The sequence below is a fragment of the Agelaius phoeniceus genome, chromosome 4 (assembly GCF_051311805.1).
Source record: "Agelaius phoeniceus isolate bAgePho1 chromosome 4, bAgePho1.hap1, whole genome shotgun sequence".
Taxonomy (NCBI): Eukaryota; Metazoa; Chordata; class Aves; order Passeriformes; family Icteridae; genus Agelaius; species Agelaius phoeniceus.
The window spans coordinates 48,586,109-48,606,718 of record NC_135268.1 but is presented as its reverse complement, the minus strand read 5'-3'; the positions used below and the strand labels follow the sequence as shown (position 1 = coordinate 48,606,718).

The window sequence follows — 20,610 nt, the reverse complement described above, 5'->3', positions numbered from 1 at the left end:
GTGTGTTTGAAGGTACTCCCAAATGTTCAAACACTGAGAATAATGATTTCCTTTCCCAAGGGTTGATAACTATCAAAATACTATTGCAGTAAAGATGACTGATTACTGCCAGGACTATATTTGATTATGAGATACCATCATCCTTCAGAAATTCCAAACTTTGTGGGGTTTTCTATATTTAATTTTAATGTTACAGTTAGTTTTTATATTTGGAAATAAAAATTAAACTGTGACTCAATTTGTGACAAAAATTAATTTGAACTCATTCTTTATCTAGCATGTTTTACATACTCTGTCTACAAAGCCCTAAAACTAAATATTGTGATGTACTTACCTATAAATAATTCACAATGCAATCACGTATTTCCAAGAACATATTTATTTGCAATGATCTATTTTGTTTTAAATAATTATGAATTGTATCTACCTTTCTTTCTCTACCACATATTTGTGTTGACCATAGTTCAGATTTAAAATTAAAAGTGAATAATAACATAAGAAGTAGGGACACAGACATGTCCATGTAAGGTAAGGTATCATAGGTACTGTCAGGTTCCAGTTTTAACTTGCCCATGAACCATCCTGGCCATTTGCAAGGACAGGGCTGAGGCACTACTTGTCCAAGTAGGGGATCCAGGCACACGTGTGGGCACTGCTCCAGTAGTCAGTCACTTGGCTGGCTGTCCCTTGGACAGAGCCCTGCTCTGCTCCTCCAGGGCTGGATGCTCTGCAGTGCACAAGGACTTGCCTTTAAAAGTGACCTAGCCAGAGCTTCTCAGAGCTTCTTCCATCATTTTTGCTCTGTATCTGGGGAATCAATATTCCCCAGTGCACGAGTCATAGTAAGTATAAACAATGTAATACTGATGCAAGAATTAGTGTAACTCTGAACAAAAGAATTAATAAAAATATCTATAAGGTGAGTATGCTTGGTTACTGCTTTTCAGACAGATTTTTCTCCCTAACCATGAAAAGAAAGCCTTGAGAGTCCCAAACCAGTGTCCGGGAGTATCTTTCTCAAAAAAGATAAACTGTGCCAAGACCAAACAGCTGCTTCAATATGCAGGATGCTGGTACTGTGATTTAGGTAGAGACCTCTCTAAAAGGTTGAAGTTTTCTGTACCAGCTTCATTAGTGGCATGCTTAATGGTAACCTTTCAAGAAATACATTGGTATAAAATCTGTGATTATGTCATCTCTGTTAGATCTCTGAGGGTCACTGTTAACTCTGCAAAAGTAGGACGTCCTTCAGGTTTCTGAAAAGAAAAGCAGAGGATAAACTTGTGTAAGCAGACTGGTCGTTTACAGTACCAGACTTCAGAAATTGGATATGACTACATATGAGATAACACTTAAAAATTACATTTAATTTTATTAATAAAGATTAACAAAATCAAGCTTGTAATTTTAGAGAAAAAGAAAAATTTGTTATTTATGACATCAGCAGCATGAGCACAGACATTCGTAAAAAGATTCCTGAAATTTCTTTATACTTGTTTCAATTCTGGAGCAGAAATCTTATGGAATTTCTCCCTGGTAGGTCTATGGAAAGCCCTACCAGTCAGGAAAACGTGGTGCACAGGAATGCTTCCTGTGTTTTTGAAAAAGGATCTTCACTGCTCTATGATTTGAAGTGCTGCAGCTCAGTATGGAACAAACTCCTGTCTGGTGGCAGACAGGAAAGAGAACTTCCCCAAGACCTCTCCACTGGCTGGCACCCCAATGGGTGTTTGCAGTAAGCAGGCAAGCTGGATGCAATTTAGATTTCCATCTCTTAAGCTTTTTTTTTTTTTTTAACTCAGGATTTAAAAATTTTATTCAGAGGAGTAAGGTGGGAGATAAAGGAGGCAATGGTAGCAACAAGATTCCCCAGCTACTCGCTGTGTATGCCTGCACATTTACATGAAAAAATTGCACACAAAGCTCTTCTGAAAGGACTTTTAACCTAAAATAAAGATTCATTTCTCCTAGAAACTAGAGAAGGAGGGCCTTTAAGGGATTAATCAGATGGAGAAGTTGAGGAAATCAGTGTTTTGTTACCAATACCGGAGGTAATAGGTGCTAGACAAATGGTGAAAGAACATGAAGTACTAAATCAGCTTAGAGAGGGTCAAAGAGGTGCAGCCTTGGAGCTGTACTGATGTACAGATATACCAATATACACTTGAAAAAGGGGTTTCAAAATCTACATTTAGTGGGCATATCCACTTTGTATATGAATGTGTTATCATCCAGAGCAGATCTAGAGAAAGCCATGAACAATACAAAGGCATGAAAAAGGTATCACATTGCACCCAGCAGAGAAACAGGACAGCATATTCCAACCAGAGATGCTCTAGACCTATTGTACTGATAGTGTGCTTTATATTTCTTGGCTGCAATAGTCAAAAGAAGCAGAAGCTTGTAAACTTTGGTGTGATTTGTGAAAAACATACTTGGAGATGCCGAGAATGCCACAGATGTGAAATAAGGATTTAATGCCTTGGCTTTTAAGATTGCTCTTATATCCATGTTAAAAATTAAGAGCAAAGTAATACCTCAGGGAAAAGAAAGGGAAACAAACCTCATGCCAGCAGCTGTACATGACTTTGTACACAGGATGTGATGCTAAATGTGGTCGATAAAGTCGGTTACCCTGAGAAATCTCACGGACAACTTCAGCATTTGACTTGGTTTCAAAAGGCATTTTGCCTTCTGTGAAAACTTCCCACATCAGTACACCTAGAAGTGACCAAAATAGGTTTAGGATAAAACAAAAGATGCCAAACCCACAAGCTTTTAACAAAATTAGGAGAATAAAAAACACTCCTGATTTTTCTGTGTTGAAAAATGAATGTGTTGAGAAATGAATCAAAATACAGGCAACCTGAGCTGAATGAAGGATACAACCCAAACAATTTTCAACTAATATAATTCTGCTCTCTTTTAACTCAGCTAAGGTGATGGTCCATGAAACTAAGATGAATATGTTTGGCTAATGAGGACTCATCAGAAATGCACATTTTGGTCAAAATCTACTTTTTAGGTGCAGAACCTTCCAAATGAAAAGTCCGCTTGTCCAATATAAGCAAACTTTGAAAAATGGGAAGGACTGAAGCTTCAGTTAGGTAGCATGGGTAAAAATTTACACTTTCCTAAATCACATCAGTAGTTTTAGGGAAGTATGGTTGCCCTTTCACCTAATCAACTCACCAAATGACCAGACATCTGATTTGCTGCTATATTTTTTGAAATGAAAGACTTCAGGAGATGACCATTTGACTGGAAACTTGGCACCTGAAGAGCTGATATATTCATCATCAATGACATACCTGAAGAATAAGAGGAAACCACATATATTTGAATGAGTGACATTTCCACAAATGGTTTAGAATTCCAGAAAAACAGTATCAATTTGGAAACAAAATTATATCACTATTTTAGTATAAAATGCACACACACAAAAAACCCCCATAGCTATGCACTTAAAGACATTTTTTTCTAAATGAATGATTTGGATTATTCATCAGAATTATGTCAGAATAAAACATTTTGATACAAGCATAAGAGTGATAGGATGGTTATTATTGTCATCTTTTGGGTGTATATTAATAAGACACACCACTTCACCATGGGCAGGAAAATCAGCAGCAATAAATAATTACTCTTTTTTAAAAAGGATCCACCTTTTCCACCATTTGTTCTACCAAATAAGACTCCTGCTGTCCATCTTCACAGATGCCATATCAGGGACATTGTTACCAAAGCAACACACAAAGAAATGTTCATCACATTCAAGACAGCAGTTCCTGTAGGTGCACTAAAGTAATTGTTTTTCTCCAAGTTTATAGGAGCTGACCTCCCAGATAAAATGAAATTATTTGCCTAAGGCAGGCATTTATAGGGCAACTTTTTAAATGACTACTAGGCTGACCCAAGCATCCTTATGAACTCTGGGCACATTTTCCAAGTATTAATGTTCCTGAGCAGATCACAGATGTCCAGTACATGTTTATTCTCAGGGAAAGCATAAAGGTATTTTTTTAAGCACCTTTCAAAAGAGGTCACATTGAAATAAGTAATCTTTTTGCCTTACTTTCTCATTTTGGTGCAGGCACAGAAACACAGGAAGCTATTGAATAAGGAACATATGAAATAACAGTATAAAATAGCCTGTAATAGCAGTTGTGTGAGCTCTGAATAATTAGGTTTTTGTGTTCCCATCACTTCTTCACAGCCTCCCCAGGATAGTGAATCCTAGAGCCAGACTTTGTGGCCACAGTGAGCCTTTCAGGTCCATTATTCTTAGGCTGGAGCCTGACAGCCACCTTGGTCTTACTGTATTTTCTCATTCACTTGGATGAGTCCAGCACCCTAATACTGGCCTTTCCCTTTTGGGGAGCAATACAACCATGGTACAGGGTAGCCCTTTGAAAAACAAGTCCTTAGCTATAAACTGCTAGGATGTTATAAGCCTGAGGTTAGAAATAGGAGGCAGAACTGAAGGAGCATGGCTGTGCTGACCTAACGACTCACAGCCACAAGTGTCACCACAACCTTCTGTCAGAGCCACTGTCTGTCTTTCAAGCTCATCTGCCTCCTAATGCTAACCCACAGAAAAACCAGCCAGTAAAGCACAAAAGTGGAGGGCTTTGTGCTGGGCTTGCAAGAGGGAAGAAGAAAGAAGACATCCCCTTTGGGCAGCATTCAGTCGTTTGGCCAGCTCAGCTGTGTCCTCTGAGCAAAGTCTGTGAGGCTAGAGCTATGTTTCTCAGGCTGGTGCTTGTCAGAGTTGAGAGTGCTCTCTTTCCTCACTTTGGCTGGTTCTAAGCAGAAAAACCACTTCCCTGCTAGAGCAGCATGTGTCACTTCCTACCCACATGGTCCTCCCTGCATCCTGCCTCACCTACTCGGCTACCGCTGCCTCCAGAGGCCAGCACCAGCTCCCAGTTCTGTCCCAGTAACTTTCTGACCTCCATCCTGCTCAGCAAAGCTGGGGAACTTCTTTCTTCAGGATTCTGGCTGTCCTGTGCACTCTGGGCATTTCTCTGTCCATAAACACCTCTGAAGTTTACCTGGCACTTTGTTTACCTATCTTGCACTCACCAAGAGCAAGAGGAGGACAGGATATCCAGTTCATGGTACAGTGGTTAAACAACCTTACAATTTTCATCAGCATTCAAAAATTACCCACAGTGGGATTCCCCAAACCAGTGAAGCAAGCAGTGAGGATAACTAAAGATCATACTGCAGCTGTCTGAGAATAGGTGCTCACAAAACTTTTGTCAGTGGCCTCGTACCTTGCCATGCCAAAGTCAGATACTTTAACCACGTGCTCTTCATTGACTAAACAGTTTCTTGCAGCCTGGGGAAAATGAGAGAACCATATCTGAAATCTGTGCTAAAGATTTTTAGGAGAAATACAGCAGCTGATTATATTTGCTCTAGCTCGTGCTGTTTATATCTGAAAGGAGATTAGTGTATTGGTCAAAAATATTAATGAATTTTTGAGTCAGGGAACATATTTCACTATTGTGTAGTTACACATACATAGCACCTAGCAACTTATATGCTTGTAGTATGAGTTGCAATATGTTTACATATTTTTAATAGTGAAAGACTTAGGTTGCAGAGTCTAATGATCTAACCAGATATTTTCCTGAACATCAACACTAGGGACAATCAGTGTAAATTTTAAAATTTGTTTTGTGATGTTTTCATTATAGAAATCAGGAACCTTCTGGTGATTTTCAAGATTTTACATTTCTTCATGCAACTAGGTAGGAGAGGAGGAAGATTTCCTCTTTACATCCAAATGTGAGCATTGAAAAAGTATCAAGGAGTAAAGAAACAAACTCCTTTCCTCTAATTACCTGCCTATGGGCAGAAAAGCCACTCATATATCCCAGCATTAATGAATGGCTGTAGAGAGCCAAAAAAATTAGATAGAAAAATATTTCAATTTTTAAAAATTCTCATTGTTGCTGACCTTTTGAATGCTATGATTTTGGTTGTGTTCTAAGCACTTTCACATTGAGATATCATAACACCAGATAGTTCCATGTCAATATCCTAATTTTCTCTGACCTCTTAAGGGGTGTTTCCAATGGACAAAGTTCTCTCAAGTGGTTTTTTGAGCTGTCCATGGCAAAACAACAGCTGAAATTTTGGTTTTGCCTTGTTAGATCCTTCAGGGCTTAAGTCTTACAGGGTACATAGTGCCCCATAAAATGCAACAGCACATTCTCTACTGCAAATATTTGATAAGAACCTCAGAAAACCTGTTGTACATACCAAATCACGGTGAATAAAGCTGTTTCTTTCCAGATATTCCATCCCTTCACAAACGTCCTGGCACATGCTCAGGAGAACGTCTCTGCCGAGTTTCCCCCGCCTTTGCCGCAGGTAACTGAGCAGGCAACCATTTTCCATGAATTCAGTCACAACATAGAGGGGTTTGTGATGTGTGCACACTCCATAAAGCTGGACCAGCTTTGGGTGGGAGAGTTTCCTGTTTAAAATCACATTTTAGACAGGCTAATATTTGTTCTTGGCAGGTAACTAAACCTTTGATTCTCATGATGGCTTTGAAAAAAATTTTCACTACTTGATAAAGAATTTCCTATTCAGCTGTCCTCAGAGTTCTCCCAGTACTTAGCACTTTTCTCTCTACAACTTCCTACAAAAAGTTCACTCTGTGAACTCATAATTCTTCACCAGTTGTATAAATGCAGTGAATGCAAAGCTTGATTTGGTCTCTGCAAAATGGAAAGGTCCAGCTACATTTAGTTTGCAGGCAGGTGCCTTGACCCTGCAAGGGTTCATCTCTTCTGGGCTTTGCCAAGACCTCATGTGGATACTTCCCTAATTTGAAAATTTGCAGATATGGTAATACAGTTTCTCAAAAGCTTTAGTTGGATAGAAGCTCTGCTAGTGTTCCTGAGGCACTGACATATGGATTAAAGAATAGTTGTAGGAGCACATTTACATTTTACCAGAACATTTATTCCCCATTGAGCTCCATAGTACAAAGCATGCACACTCTAAAGAAAGAGTCTGGGCATAGGAAGCACCTGCATCAGCTTGGTTCAGACCTTTATGTCAGCCTTTCTGTCCCATACAATCACCATTCTCATCAAACTGCTTTGTTTGTTTGAAATGGAATTAGGTTATACTTACTTCTTGGTAAACAGACAGAATAGCTTTTGTACTTACATCATCAGTTTGGCCTCCTCTATGAAATCATCTTCAGACATTGCACCTTCATTGATTGTTTTGATGGCAACCTTGATAGTCTCTTTCCATTTACCAAGATAAACAACTCCAAACTGCCCACGCCCAAGTTCTTTCAGTAACAGCAGTTCAGATGGGTTTAATCCCCACTCCTCTGTAAAAACAACCCAAAATTGCAGGAGAGTCAGGCCAGCTTTCCTGAGCCATGCTGCAGGAGACACGCCTTGCTGATGGCAGTTAATGAGCACTGCAAAGCATCACACTTGTTCATCAGCTATAGCATGAGTTTTAAATATCTGAAAATTTTCAATGACTCGTATATGTTTAAATATAAATGCTATTTTACAGCTTAAAGAATGTGATTGGGAATTTTGCTTAATGTAGGAATGCCTGAGGCTTGAAGATAAGGCAAGTGTTTAGCCTTGATTACACATGAGAACTTTTTTGGCACTATGATGTGTGATGTTTTTAGCTCCAAACCAGTTCCAGATGGATTGTATAGCTATACAAATAGTCACTGGCTACCTTTATTGTAATAACTACAATAGCTCAACCCTTCAGAAATATTAAGCCATGAGATTCATGGGAACATGAAAGATACTCAGTTTTGAAGGTTCCTATTGTCTAATAGATGGTATGAGATTCCCAATCTATATACACAAACCTGGGATTTATTGTTTGCTTGTTTTAATACCACATAAGATTCCATTCTTATTTCTAAAACCTGCAGAACTGACAAAGAAAATCTTCTCCATTAATAGTATTAATTTCAGGTTTCAATTTTGGTTTCCTAAGCATTTATGTAAATCAAATAGCCTTTCAAAAGCTATTAAATGTCTATTTGAGTCTTAGGTTTGCTTAGAAAAGTCCAAATAGCTCTGAATGCACTGGTGGTTGTAACAGAAGCACAACAGTCACAGAAGCAGCTGAGTCAGGTGTCTCATTTGGTACTGACACCTTACACTGTTTATGTGTTTAGTATTACCAAAGAATTTCACAGATAATTAATTATTAAGCTGGGTGAATAAGAGCTAAATTCTTGCCTCAGCAGATAGCTAAATCTCCTTCAAAAGAAGATTAAAAATTTACCATAACTCAATCCTGTGTTTTCTGGTGAGGTGCATCCATCTGATCCCACTGGATGTCGGAGACGTGTGATAAGACCTGTCGGGGACAAAGCCACAATATTCTGCTGACAAATTACCTTATTTTAAAATATGCTATATCATACCTCTTCTCAAACAAAACTACTTGGAATCTGATGTAAATGTCTTATTTCTTTAAGTTATTTTTGCCTATAAAACACTAGACAAAACAGATAAAACACTTTTTGCTCATATAAAACACTAGAGTGAGAGGAAATGGAGAAAAACTATTTAATAAGGGCCTGACTACAAAAGTATTTCTACTTTCATAAAGCCAACAGTAATACTCTTGCTTTTTTGTACCATGATAGTGAGCTTTAATGAACTCACAAAAAACTGTATCACTGACCTAAGCAGGGTCTGCAAGCATGACTTCCCAGGTTTGAAATATTTTTTGTGGCTGTCATTTATTTTGTTTGCATTCATAAACCAAGAGTCCTAGTGAATACATCCTTCACTAAGGACTCCCTGAGTTCATTGATTCTTCCCACTACTACTTTTAGGGCCAATTCTGCTACAAATGTTTGCTACAATTCTCCTCCCTCCAGAAAAAGGCTCTGTCCATTCCCATGTCTTCCTCTCTAGTGCAAAGGATCTCCATGTGTTTTCCCATCTTCCCTCATTCAGAGTAAAACAATTTTATATTGTATTAAAATGATGGGAAGAACCAAGGTGAAGGATATTTTTCATGCTAAAAATTACAAAAATCTGCCATCAGCCAACAGTTAGAAATATCTAACCCTGGTAAGCTGAAAGTCAGTGTTAGAGAGTCCTTGTGAGCACAAGGACTAATTCTGCCCTTGATTGTTTGTGTTATGGGTTGGTTTTTTTTCAAAATCAGTAGAAGGCTGCCTGCTGATGCACAGCATAGCTCCTGCTTTTATTAGATTGCATGATGCTGGTCCTTGTCATAGACAAAGAAAGAATTATGATCAAATTTCACCCAAGTCCCATTCAGTCAAATGTGAACCAGGAGAATACAGGGCAGCCTTTTATTTTTGCTAAACTCATTTAATACATGTAGGCAAGTTTGGTAGTTTCACTTCCCCCACAGTATATGCACATGACAGCTATAAGTTTGGCAGAAAGAATCAAGGCATATTTGAATTAGCATTGAATTAGCATTAAAAACACTTGTGTCAGATTTTATAAGGAAGCTATTAGAAAAAGATGTAAAACCATTATCAGCTCACATGCATTACCTGCTGCATTGTGTTGATGATACTCGATGAGCTCAGGAATGGATGAGAAGACATAATTTTCTGCTACATAATATTGTCCTGAGTGATTTTGTTTAATTTGATAATGTAGAATATTTCCATTATGACTTCTGAAATCAACAAAGCATGAGAATTTTCAGTAAAAATAATTTATACTATAAATCTGCTTAAATTTCACTATGAAAACAGAAAAATCTGAAAACTTGGGACACAGTTCTCAGCTGAGAATGGCTGTGTCTTGCTGGGACACTGTTTCAAGAGAAAAAAAAAAAAGACTTTTGTTGCCAAAGTATTTTTTACCCCTGTATCAATGCATTCATAAGAAATAGCCACAGTGTTTAAGAATTTCTTCTCCTCATTTAACATTCATTTGAATACATTATCTTGAAATTAAAATGTTACAAATTACCTGCATTTTCTTCCAAAAAACTTAAACACATATTCATCTATAGCATGAGATTAAATTTTTAGTTCCACTTCTTCAAAGGGTCTTCATTGGAGCTTTTATTTGACACCTTTGTTTTTCTGTATTTCTTCTCATTATCTGTCTTTTTTGTTTTCTGTGTATTTTGCTGTCTGCTTATCCCTGCTTTCTGTGACACTCAAAATTAAGCAATTAAGTCTGCATTTCAGACTGGTGGTTGCTGAAGGTTAGTACTCTAAATTGTGGACAGAGCAAGCAGAGTTCAGAATACAGAGACATTATACAGTCTGCATTACTGAGTCATTGTCAGAAACACTACTGAGCCTACAGAAATTGTGAGCCTGACCCCAGCACAGGGATGGTGGGGAAGGCTGGCCCCAGATTTCCAAGGCGGGAATGGAAGGAGGGAGGAAGAGGGTGGATGTAACAGCAATGCCTTAGCTGCTCTCACCTCTGGCTTGCTGTAAGAAGAAGAGAAGGAAAGCAGACACAGTTGATACAGGGGGATGTGGGAGGGCTGAAGAAAAGGGTATGAGACAGCTTGAAATAGGTTAAGTCAGTTCTGTAGGTGATTGCTCCTGATATGAGAAAGTGTGAGTCCTGTGGCTGTTGTCCAGCAAAAGTAAGATTGCACAGTAGGGGTGAGATGATTTTGGGAGACAAACAAGTGAAGTTTGAGCACAGCAGTGTCTGGGATGGATTTACAGTGCACAGAGATGTGGAGAAAGGAAACAGTTTGGTGCAGTGGCCAAAGGCTGTGGCATGGTGTCCACAGCAGATCACTTGAGAATTCCAGTGAGTGCAGGTAATCCTGTCTTGCCAGGACCTTTGCACACTGACTCCCAGATCCACCACCCCCCTTGATCTTGTCTGCACACAGGGTGATTAACTCTGCATGAACAGCATCCCTGTGGTCCCCTGCTCCTGTGCACTGCATGTCCAACCTATCCAGTTATTCTGAGAAGTCTGGAGGAAGCTTTTCCATCACCACTTGATTCAGACCCTGACCATTCAGAGGAACTCACCCCTTAGCCCGTGAATACATGGACAGCGTAAGAAGACCCTGCCGGCTTGAATCCCTGACAACAAAGGCACCTTCTTTGGGCTGAAAAGAAATCCAAGTAGAGTTATTTTATGCTTTTGAGCTTCAGTAATGCTCCCTTGAGACAGGACTTGCAGCTGATTACCAAATTCTGTAGAATACCTATGACTATTTGGGAGGAAGATCAAGAAGCGGAGAACAGGAATGGATAGCCAGGTACACAGCAGAGCAAAATAAACCAAGAGAAAATAATAAGTGCCAGGAAACTTTAAGAGATAAGTAATTTAGCTGAATTATACTCTTCAGTGTGAGGTAGTGGAAATGCTTCAATTTATTAAAAAATCAAATTGTACAAATCACTAGGAAAAAAACTCCAGTTAAAACATTTTTTTTTCTGAGATGTTCTTCCTTGATCTTTCTTGCCCTAGGCCTGAGCAAAGATCCAATGAGTTTGACTGAGTTAGGCACTTTGGTAACTGACAGGGGGTAGAATGCAATGTGGATTGTTTGCTCTCTATTTAAGGAAGATGCAGTGGTTTGTTAAATTCTGCTAAACTTGGAGCTAATTAGCTAACTACATGGATTTCAGTTTTTAATGTCTAATGTAACAGACAAGCACAGTAAGGCACATAATTTGATTTATCTGGCATGGAAAATCTACATAGAATTTGCTGGGGCTACAACTTAAAGCTTTGTGAAGTCTGGATAGTCTGCACTTTACACTTACACCAGCAAGTCTTTTCCTTTTAAGGTAGAAATCTTAAAATGTACTTTTCTCTCTTACAGAATACCAAACAGATTTTGATTTGACTGTGATAATGCTCTTGATGCCTCTACTGATAGGTATTTTTCAGTACTGTTAGCTCTATGTGTAAGCTGAATTACCTTCTGGTGCAAAAGAAGTTCTGCCTGGCTTCTGTTCATGTTTCTGCAGTACCACCTGCAACAAGGACAACATAGCCTATCCTTAATTTCAGACAGTAAAAATGAATGTTTGCTTTGTTTCACAGTTTAGTAGTTGCATTATTCCAAGTCAAAAAAATGTTTAGAACTATCATTGTATATGAATATATCTTAATTTGGAATGATTTTATTAGACTTTTTTTTAGAACTTTTTGGCCCCAATTTACTGTGACTAAATATTAGCTCAAAAAAAAGAAGAAAAAAATTATGCCAAAATGTGATGAAATTTACAGTCCTGGATAATGTGTCAAGTCTTTCTTCTCTACAATTTTTCAGAATTTTAATCTTCTCTCCAGTAATTAAATTTTATAGTAGTTGGAATTAGCTACATGATCACAACAGGCAAAGATCAGAATACAGAAATATTATGCATTGAGTCTACAGAAACAGGAAAAATCTGGATTCTGACACTATGATTCATGTACATTAATGTTAATTCATTTTAAGAGTAATGTTTTGTATTAAAAAAAAGAAAGCTTTTGATAAACATGTTCATGTCTAATAAAAATTTGAAGGCTCAAACATTAAAATGTATTTCTGCAATCCATTTTTAAAAGTAAAAGCCCAATTATAATTTTCAAAGGTACTTACTTGTATGTTTCTAAATTGCTTTTCTTCTCTGTAACATAGCTGCTGGGAATTAGACCTTCATTCCTGAAACAACATATTGGGGATAATAATATAGTATGGTGTAAAAGATAAGTAGGATTAAGATATACATCATCCTTTTGTTGAATTACAAGGATACCTTATCCTGGGGGCTATGTTGCTGGATAGTGAATTCCAGCATTAGAACTGAATAAAAATTTGAGTCCTTTCATCCCAGGCACAACCTTTTTGTCCCATGACTGTGGATTGCTACTCAGATGAAAAAGGTAGATGGTACAGGCTGAGATTTAGGAAAAAAAAATATTTTTCTTCTGAACCAGAAGCCACCATCTTTTATTTCTGGCCTATACAAACCTCCCATATGAAGAAATACAAAGTGTGTGCTTGCTTGTGCGTTCAAAATAGTTGTCAGTATACTTTTGCTGAAAACATAAGTTGAGAAAAAGCATTTAAAATATTTAAAGGACAAATCTGAAGGGAAAGGAGATGGTTATAATATAACATACAACCATTCCCAATATCAGAGTACAGGATATACTGAAGATAATGCAAGGGAGAAAGGGGAACAACACAAAACAAACATAAGTGTGAAAAAGATTCTAATTGAAGTTATCGAGTTCTCTAAAATAGCCAGGTATTTTGGGGAAGAGGTTATGTTTCAGGTATGTCTTCATAATCTCTGTGGTTTCATAAAGTTTTTATACATCCATGCTCCATTGTAGAGCATTTGGAATATGGAAAGCTGGATTTTCACATGGCCCAGAGCCCAGTGATTCACATGGTCTTCAAACACCCTTATGTGGCTCAGGAACTTACTGAGTGTAGGGCTTAACTCTGAATTCCCAACAGATTCTAATTCCCTGTGCATTTCTGGGGTGCCAAGCCCTGCTGAAAGTCTGCCCAGTCATCCTGTGTGCCTCACATACAGTTGAACACTTTCAAGCCTGTTCCTAAATAGCCCCATAAGTCTCATTCTATCTGCCCACTTTTGCACAGCTTGCTTTAGGCTTTTTTCTTTCTGTGAAGGGAGATTGAAATAGATGCCCTCTCTCTTACCCATGTTGGTCTCTTGCCTTCCACCAGAGGGGATCATACTGTTCCAGGATGATGTATTCTTCTGATTTCTTGAGAGGTAAATCTAAAGGCCCTCTAGCAAAGAAGTCATAGAGTGCAATAACTCTGGGTTTGTCCGTGTAGTCTTCAAAGGCCTCAGGAGGCAGAGGAGGTAATGGTTTGTCCTTAAACTGTAATTGTCTCTTGTGCTGCTGAAAAATCAAATTATTTTTCATAACTAGACTTTTCTCTCTAGTATAGATTGCTTAGTTGCTCTTACTCTGTAATTTTTATGCAACAAAGAACTTTATATGCTCAAGAGCTAGTTACTCCCCTGCTTATTCTGGTGCTGAGCCAGTGTGTGTCAATTCTCTCTTTTCACCTGCCAAAATGTTACTTACCCCACACTTCCAAATAGATTCATAGGAAACATCTGGTTGTGAGGCAGAGTACTGGGTCACCAGGACAGTGTCAGGGTCCAGGTTCGCTTTTGTTCTCATTTCCCTGATTTTGAAAAACATGAAGCATTGGTGTGAATGCCTACCTGTAAACATCCACATAAAAATATCCATGGCCATACATGCCTTCCTTCATTAGGGATATGCAGAGTACAGTGTCTTTAAACTTCCACATATTTGCTCTTCTACTGCAAATAGAGGGACTTTAAGAAGTCCTTTATGTGTAGATATTTAATTACTGAAAAGTTTAAGCATTTCACATACCTTTCTTGCACTGAGCAGCAGCAGCAGCAGAAAACAGACTGGATGGTGTGATCTGTGAACAAGAACAATTTCCATATTTTCAGTGTTCCTGTTTGTTTGCTCACAAAACTTACAGAATTAAGGACTATCCTATGTGCTTACACCCACTGTTAGCTCTGTCTTGCTGTGAGATATCTAGCAAATCATTGCAGCTGAATTTGCAGCCACCAGAACAAGCAGATCTTTCCTACCACTGGCTTCCTTACAATGTTTTGGCAATCATGAGGCTATATGTATGAGCTAAATCAGCTCACTAAATCAGCAAAAATAAATAATAAAAAAGATACATTTTCAGCCAAATTCATACCAATTTAACTGATTACACCACCCTGCACAAGCTCTACCTAGTGCAGTGATGGGGATGAGAATCTTGTCAGGGACAGGAGGTAGAGAACTGTCCCCTTCAGCACTGACATAATTTTTAGATTATTCAAGCCAAATACAAAACCACGTTTGTATGACAAGCTTTTCTTTATTTTGAGATTTATTAAAGGAGCCACACTATATTAACTCCTCTGAATTAATACTGATTTTCCTGTTTCTGTTGCAGCCATTAATATAATAAATGAACTAGCCTAGGTTTGAAGTGCAGAGAGAATATGTTCTTTACACTTGCATGTCAAGGGGCTGATAACCCTTCTTTATAGAATTGTTTCTAAAATCCAAAATGCATTGGATACGTCATCACAGACATCAAAAATTTAGAGAGAAACCAATCCAATCTATCTTGTATGCAGCAGAGAGGATATGATATTAAATATGTTGGAAGGCATTAAGAAGATTTGAGTGAAGTAAATAAATGGTTGACACTTGGTCCACTCCTGCCTAGGCTGCCATGTACCTTCCCCAGTTTGTGTTCCCAGAGCAGATTGAGCTAAGCTGCAGCAGTTATGGCCCTGTACTCTTTCCCTCTCCACCTCATCTCACCTCATCTCATCTCAAACTGAGCAAGACAGGATGCTAGAAGGGCAGGTACTCCCTTTTTACTGGGTCAGATCCCTGAAGTGTCACCACTGGGCAGGTGGGAGGGCAGCAGCAGCACCTGCAGGACAGACTCAGGTTCTTTTAAGAAGCATGACAGTCAGGGATGGAGAGACAAGGTTCCCCTCATATTCAGCAGCACTAACACAAAATAAACTTTATATCCCACTATAATGTGTCCTATTTTTCTCTGCCACAGATGTCATAGTTTGCAAAGAGGCCTCGGATTTTTATTTGAAATAGACTTCCCAAGGTCTCAGAATTTTGCTGCTTTGTATTTCATATGATATTTCTTTGTGCAGTCCCACCTGTTCCTTCCACATTATTTGTTTTGCCCTTGTGGCACTTTTGCATTGCTGATCCTAATGACTTAACCCAGCCTGGAATAAATAGGATGTCCCTTCTGGTGTCCTATGAGACTTTTTGCCACTGCCTATGACCAACTGAAAGCCAAATGTGGTAAGAGTATGAATATTAGCATTCAAACAATTAAGCAACCTTACCACATAATGAAAATGTAGTTATTTTCCCTATGAAGGTACACAGTATAGCAAATCTTGTGCTAATAAAAGAAGTGAGAATGTTGGATGTCCAAATGATAAGACCAAATCTAGTTCTTAGTTGGAAGACCCCTGTCTCATAAGTGGCTTGCTTAGACTGTCTTGAAAGTCATGGTGAAGTTTCCCTTAGAGGCTGCTGAATCCTGTGAAGAATCTATTGTGTGGGAAATGGATGACCTGACAGTAATCAGAAGACACCATCAATTGTTTGATAAAAGTTTCCAGTGACAGCTGTGGAAAATGCAGCAAATAAAAATACCCAAAGCAGCTGACAGCAATAATTCTCTTCAAAGCAGCCAGACTAAAAAGATACTGTCAATGAAGTTCATTTGCTGCATAATTGTCCAGTGTACATTGAATTGTCCCTTGGCCATTTAAACCTGCCTTATAAGTAGTGAACACTGTGGGTGGAGAAATACTTGGGTTTCTTTTATTTCAGCCAGTGACATGAAGTTTAATCAATGTCTATAAAGCATGTCATTACTTGCAAATAGGAACATGATATTTGAAAACCTGTTTCTTCTCATTGAACCATCTAGTCTAGTTAAATACATTATTTCTCTTCAGTTTATTTGCTCTCCATGTAAAACATTTACAATAAATAGTTAGAAAGAGCATTGCAGATTTTCTTTGTAACACTAGAATAATCTTCTAATTAGATTTTAAAGATTTGCCTGTTAGCTTGAAAACGAGGGGTTCAGACAGATGCCATAGATGTGTAATTCTGTCTCATTTTCTTTATGAGCCCAGTAATTTGAGTATATTTATAGTGTAAGGTCAGGAATCCTTTTTGCCTTCAGTGAATCTCAGACTTGTTTTGTTAATGGATGATTTTTATGTCTGACCCCCTCCTTTTACTGTGCTAAAAGCTATTAGTAATAAATGACTGTATGTGACATTTTAGAAAATACCCTAAGCATATATGATATTGAATGTTTATCCTCTTGTCCTATCCATAAAACCACAGAAAACTTATAGGCTGAAGCTGTCATGGTGATGTTTCTTCCTGGGACATGTGCTTCATTTGTTGAGCAATTTTTCCAAGGACAGTGTGTGTAACCTAATAAAGATGACAAAATAGGAGATGATAAATTCTGCAGACGGTTAATTAAGGCTCAGATTAGATTAAGGCCATGGATCAGACAAGACCACAATGAACTGAATTGCAGGATCTGGAGGAGCAGCACAAACTTTGCACAGTTCTACCAAAGTTTAGTTGTCCTCATTCACTCCATTGGAGCATTTTAAGTGTGAAATCACAGCCTATCAATCCAGCAGATATCATCCTAAAGCAGATATTTCCAGTTCTTTGAGAATTAATTTGTCTTTATACATCTTTTCTCAGCAACCTCAGTCACTTCTGAAATTCTTTTGTCCCTGCATTACTCCTAGAGTATTTGTGGAATTAATTCAATAGAAATTAGTGCAAGTGCAAATTAATGCAGTGCAAACTGTACATTTCTGCTAGGAAATTTGCCAAGGCTGCAAGGAAACATTATCAAAGCCCATAGAAAAAGGCCTTCAGCTCTGCAGAGCTAAGTCCTGCTTTAGTTAAATTGACTTAAGGCCAAAAGCTTTGACCTGATGGCTTGGAATTTCAGTTCTCAAGCAAAGACTCATGTCCTGATCTATGCATTTTATATCTTTCCTGGTCATTGGTAAGCTTCTTGAACTACACTTTTCACTCCCAATTAAATTCATATTTATTAAGTTCAAAACTTACTTCAGAAAGTAGGCCCAAACTGTGATGCTGTTTTAGAAAGACTTGGCCAACACTACAGATAGGGAAAGCTTTGATACACTGAGTGAATAATTTAACTTGCTCTCCTCATGGCCAAGGGAGATGCTGACACTGAGGGCTGCACGGCAGTGCGCGCTGTCTTGCAGCAGGAAGATGGCATTTCCTGCCTGACACTTCTCACCCCCACATGCACTCTCTCATGTCTTGTGCTCTTCCTTCCTTTCTCTTTTCTCAACACCCATCAGAAGAACTAAGAAAAAACTATAATACTTAAACTCCTATATTCCAATTTTTTTAAAGCTATAATTTAAAATACAAATACATTGATAACAGAATTTACTCATTTAAAGCATTTCTTCTTGAGAATCCCTTCTGCTAGATCCCTGAAATCAGTGGAACAATTCTGATTTCCTTTGATTTTTCACCAAGGACATTTTCCTAAGCAAAACACTGAATTTGTCAAGGAATGTTAGAGTCATGTATTAGCTGGCCTAGATCCCCTGGTCCCCAGCTCAAGTAACCACGCTGAAGAGTTCATAATTTAAAGATTAGTCACTGATGGTATCACTGAGAGTTGTGCTTCAGCAAGGAAATCACACTTTGGATTCCATATTTGGAAGAGAACAGAGAGACCAGTTAGATTTGCCATGTAATGAATTACAAACTGCTTGGACAGGACATAGGAAAGAAATACAGGCTAAGAGGAAGAAATAGTCCATAATCTTTAACAGTAAATTAATTTTGAAGTATGTTAAAATAAAGTACTTATAGAGCCAACAATTATTTTAGATTCCACTTCTCTGTTTCCTACCTAACCAAAAAGCTTCCCATAAATTAAAAACAATAAAAAAAAGTAATCAAATCTTGCTTCTTTTAAATCCATACCAAGGAAGATTTCTCCAGCATCCACAGCCCCATTAAATCTTCCAGCTCACATTCACTTGAGTTCTATCACAACATAAGCTATGCACACATGTTGCTTTGATCCTCAGGGTACATCATGATGGAACAACTAAATTCACTAGTTTAAAACCTAGGTTTAAATTAAACAAGAAGAGTATTTGAGGTGTTGAATCTAGAACTTGCCATCTTCCTTCTTCAACTGTATAGAGAATTTTTCATTTCTGCCATTTTTGATGAAAGCTCGCTACCTTAGACAAAGTTATTTAACACAGGAACAAACAAATACAGTGTATTTCACTGCTAATGTCTTTTTCTTTCTGGAAATGAGCAGTTTAGGAGGAAGACACTTGTTTATAAAGCAGTGTCACATTATCTCCCTGATGACAGGCAAGCAAGCACAAATCCCAACATTAGCAAGAACCATGACAGTTCTGTACATCAGACCTATTAGGATGTTCTGTTTCAAAACAAGAAATAACCACAGCACGAGAAGCATGTGGCTAAAGTAAAAACACTAGGAAAGTGGTGTTGAAGCTAATCTGACAAATATTCAGCCTAAAAATGTGCAGCTGACATTTTGATAACCAACTTTTGAGTCCTGGAAATAAGTTTATCTGTGCACAACAGAGCAGATGGGATGCAAGAGGAAGAAGAAAAAGATGGGTCAGCTGTCAGGAACAGCCATTCGCTTAAGCAGCTTAAAGAGAGTCTCACGAGAAGAGAGGAGGTAGAATGAAAACACATCATGGCCTGATACAGTCCCACAACACCCAGAGTACACTTTGGGTTGATAATGTTGTCTGTATACATGGCAAATTCACACATATATGTGCAATCTTCCTCCCATCCTCAGTTGTTACTCACTGTAAATGGCAGCTTTAGGAAAGTAACATCAAAGACAAAAGCAACAAGTTAGAAATTATTTTTTATCATTTCCATTTTATAACTTTGCTATTTCACCATTTTCTTCATTTGAGAAGAAAATCCCTTTTTCTGAATCAGCTTCCCAAAGGGCTACTAACACTGAAGACACTCCAGTCCACATCTAAGGTTTGCACTCTTCCACCATTTTTTGCTAGAAGCTCTTGCTCTTGCAATGGAGCAGAAGATTAACTGTGTTCAACACTACAAACTCAGCTTCACCCACCTTTGCTGTAACACAGTGTGCCTCCTGGTCTGGTCTGTCAGTTTTCAACATTACTACAAAAATCAATAACCTGGTAGAAAGTCACAGTATAGTTTGCTTCTAAAATAATCTTAAAATACAAGCCTTCAGGTTTAGATGAGTGCAAGCTGAGGCTTCCTGTCTTTCCTGTGAGTTAACTCTACTCTGGAGGAAGGACAGGTTTAGTTCTACCAAACTCTCTATCCATGTCCAGGTCTATGCAGTTCACAAGTTTAGGAACAGTATTTGGAAACATCTCCCTATCTATATGTAAAATCAGTTGCTTTGCTAAATCTGATACAATCTATTAATATTTGTGTGTTAATTTTGAAAGTCAAAACAAGCAGTCTTAACAGAGATCCCCTTAGCAGTGCAAGAGAAAGTAGATTGATATTTTTATGGCAATATTTAAATACTTCATTTGCTAAGCACACTGCTTTTGCACAAAACAAAACTACAACATCAAAATATGCAGCCAGCTTTACTTACAGGTAGAAAGAATCATGTCTGGTTATCCGTTTATATTAAAATGAAAATGCAAACCTCCCTTCATCAGCTGTGCCAGTAAAACAGCCCAAACTGAGCTCTTTCCTCTGATATGAAGCATGGTAAACCACAAATATTGCTTGACCACGCCTACTCACTTTTTATTTAAAAAAAAAAAGACCCAAACAGAGTAGAAGGAGAAAAAATGGTCTAGTATCAAACATTTTATAGAAAAAAAACTTATTAAACTGTTACCACTAGGTCTAACTATTTCTTTTAAAAAAAGTAAAAAACCCACAGCAGATATAAATCACAGAATGGTTTTGTTCAAATGGATTTTTGACC

The 20,610-nt window shown here is 38.0% G+C and overlaps 1 protein-coding gene across 1 annotated transcript; it reads right to left on the bottom strand.

Moving 5' to 3' along the window:
• Positions 1 to 363: 363 nt before the first annotated feature.
• Positions 364 to 20,335, bottom strand: LOC129120273 (tyrosine-protein kinase TXK-like). Its single transcript, XM_054632747.2, has 15 exons — positions 20,269 to 20,335; positions 14,391 to 14,442; positions 14,070 to 14,172; positions 13,672 to 13,880; positions 12,598 to 12,660; positions 11,929 to 11,983; positions 11,027 to 11,106; positions 9,560 to 9,687; positions 8,302 to 8,376; positions 7,195 to 7,366; positions 6,274 to 6,490; positions 5,280 to 5,344; positions 3,193 to 3,311; positions 2,564 to 2,721; positions 364 to 1,256 (listed from the first exon to the last, which is right to left on the bottom strand). The coding sequence occupies exons 1-15, from the start codon at positions 20,282 to 20,284 to the stop codon at positions 1,188 to 1,190; spliced, it is 1,581 nt and encodes a 526-aa protein (XP_054488722.2). The 5' UTR covers positions 20,285 to 20,335; the 3' UTR covers positions 364 to 1,187.
• Between the last annotated feature and the right edge of the window lie 275 nt (positions 20,336 to 20,610).

Coding starts and splice junctions, on each gene's coding strand:
- LOC129120273 (XM_054632747.2), bottom strand. Junction 12,661..13,671: donor AAGGCAAGAGACCAACATGG/GTAAGAGAGAGG, acceptor ATGTTGTTTCAG/GAATGAAGGTCTAATTCCCA. Junction 6,491..7,194: donor GAGGAGGCCAAACTGATGAT/GTAAGTACAAAA, acceptor GATTTTAAACAG/GAAACTCTCCCACCCAAAGC.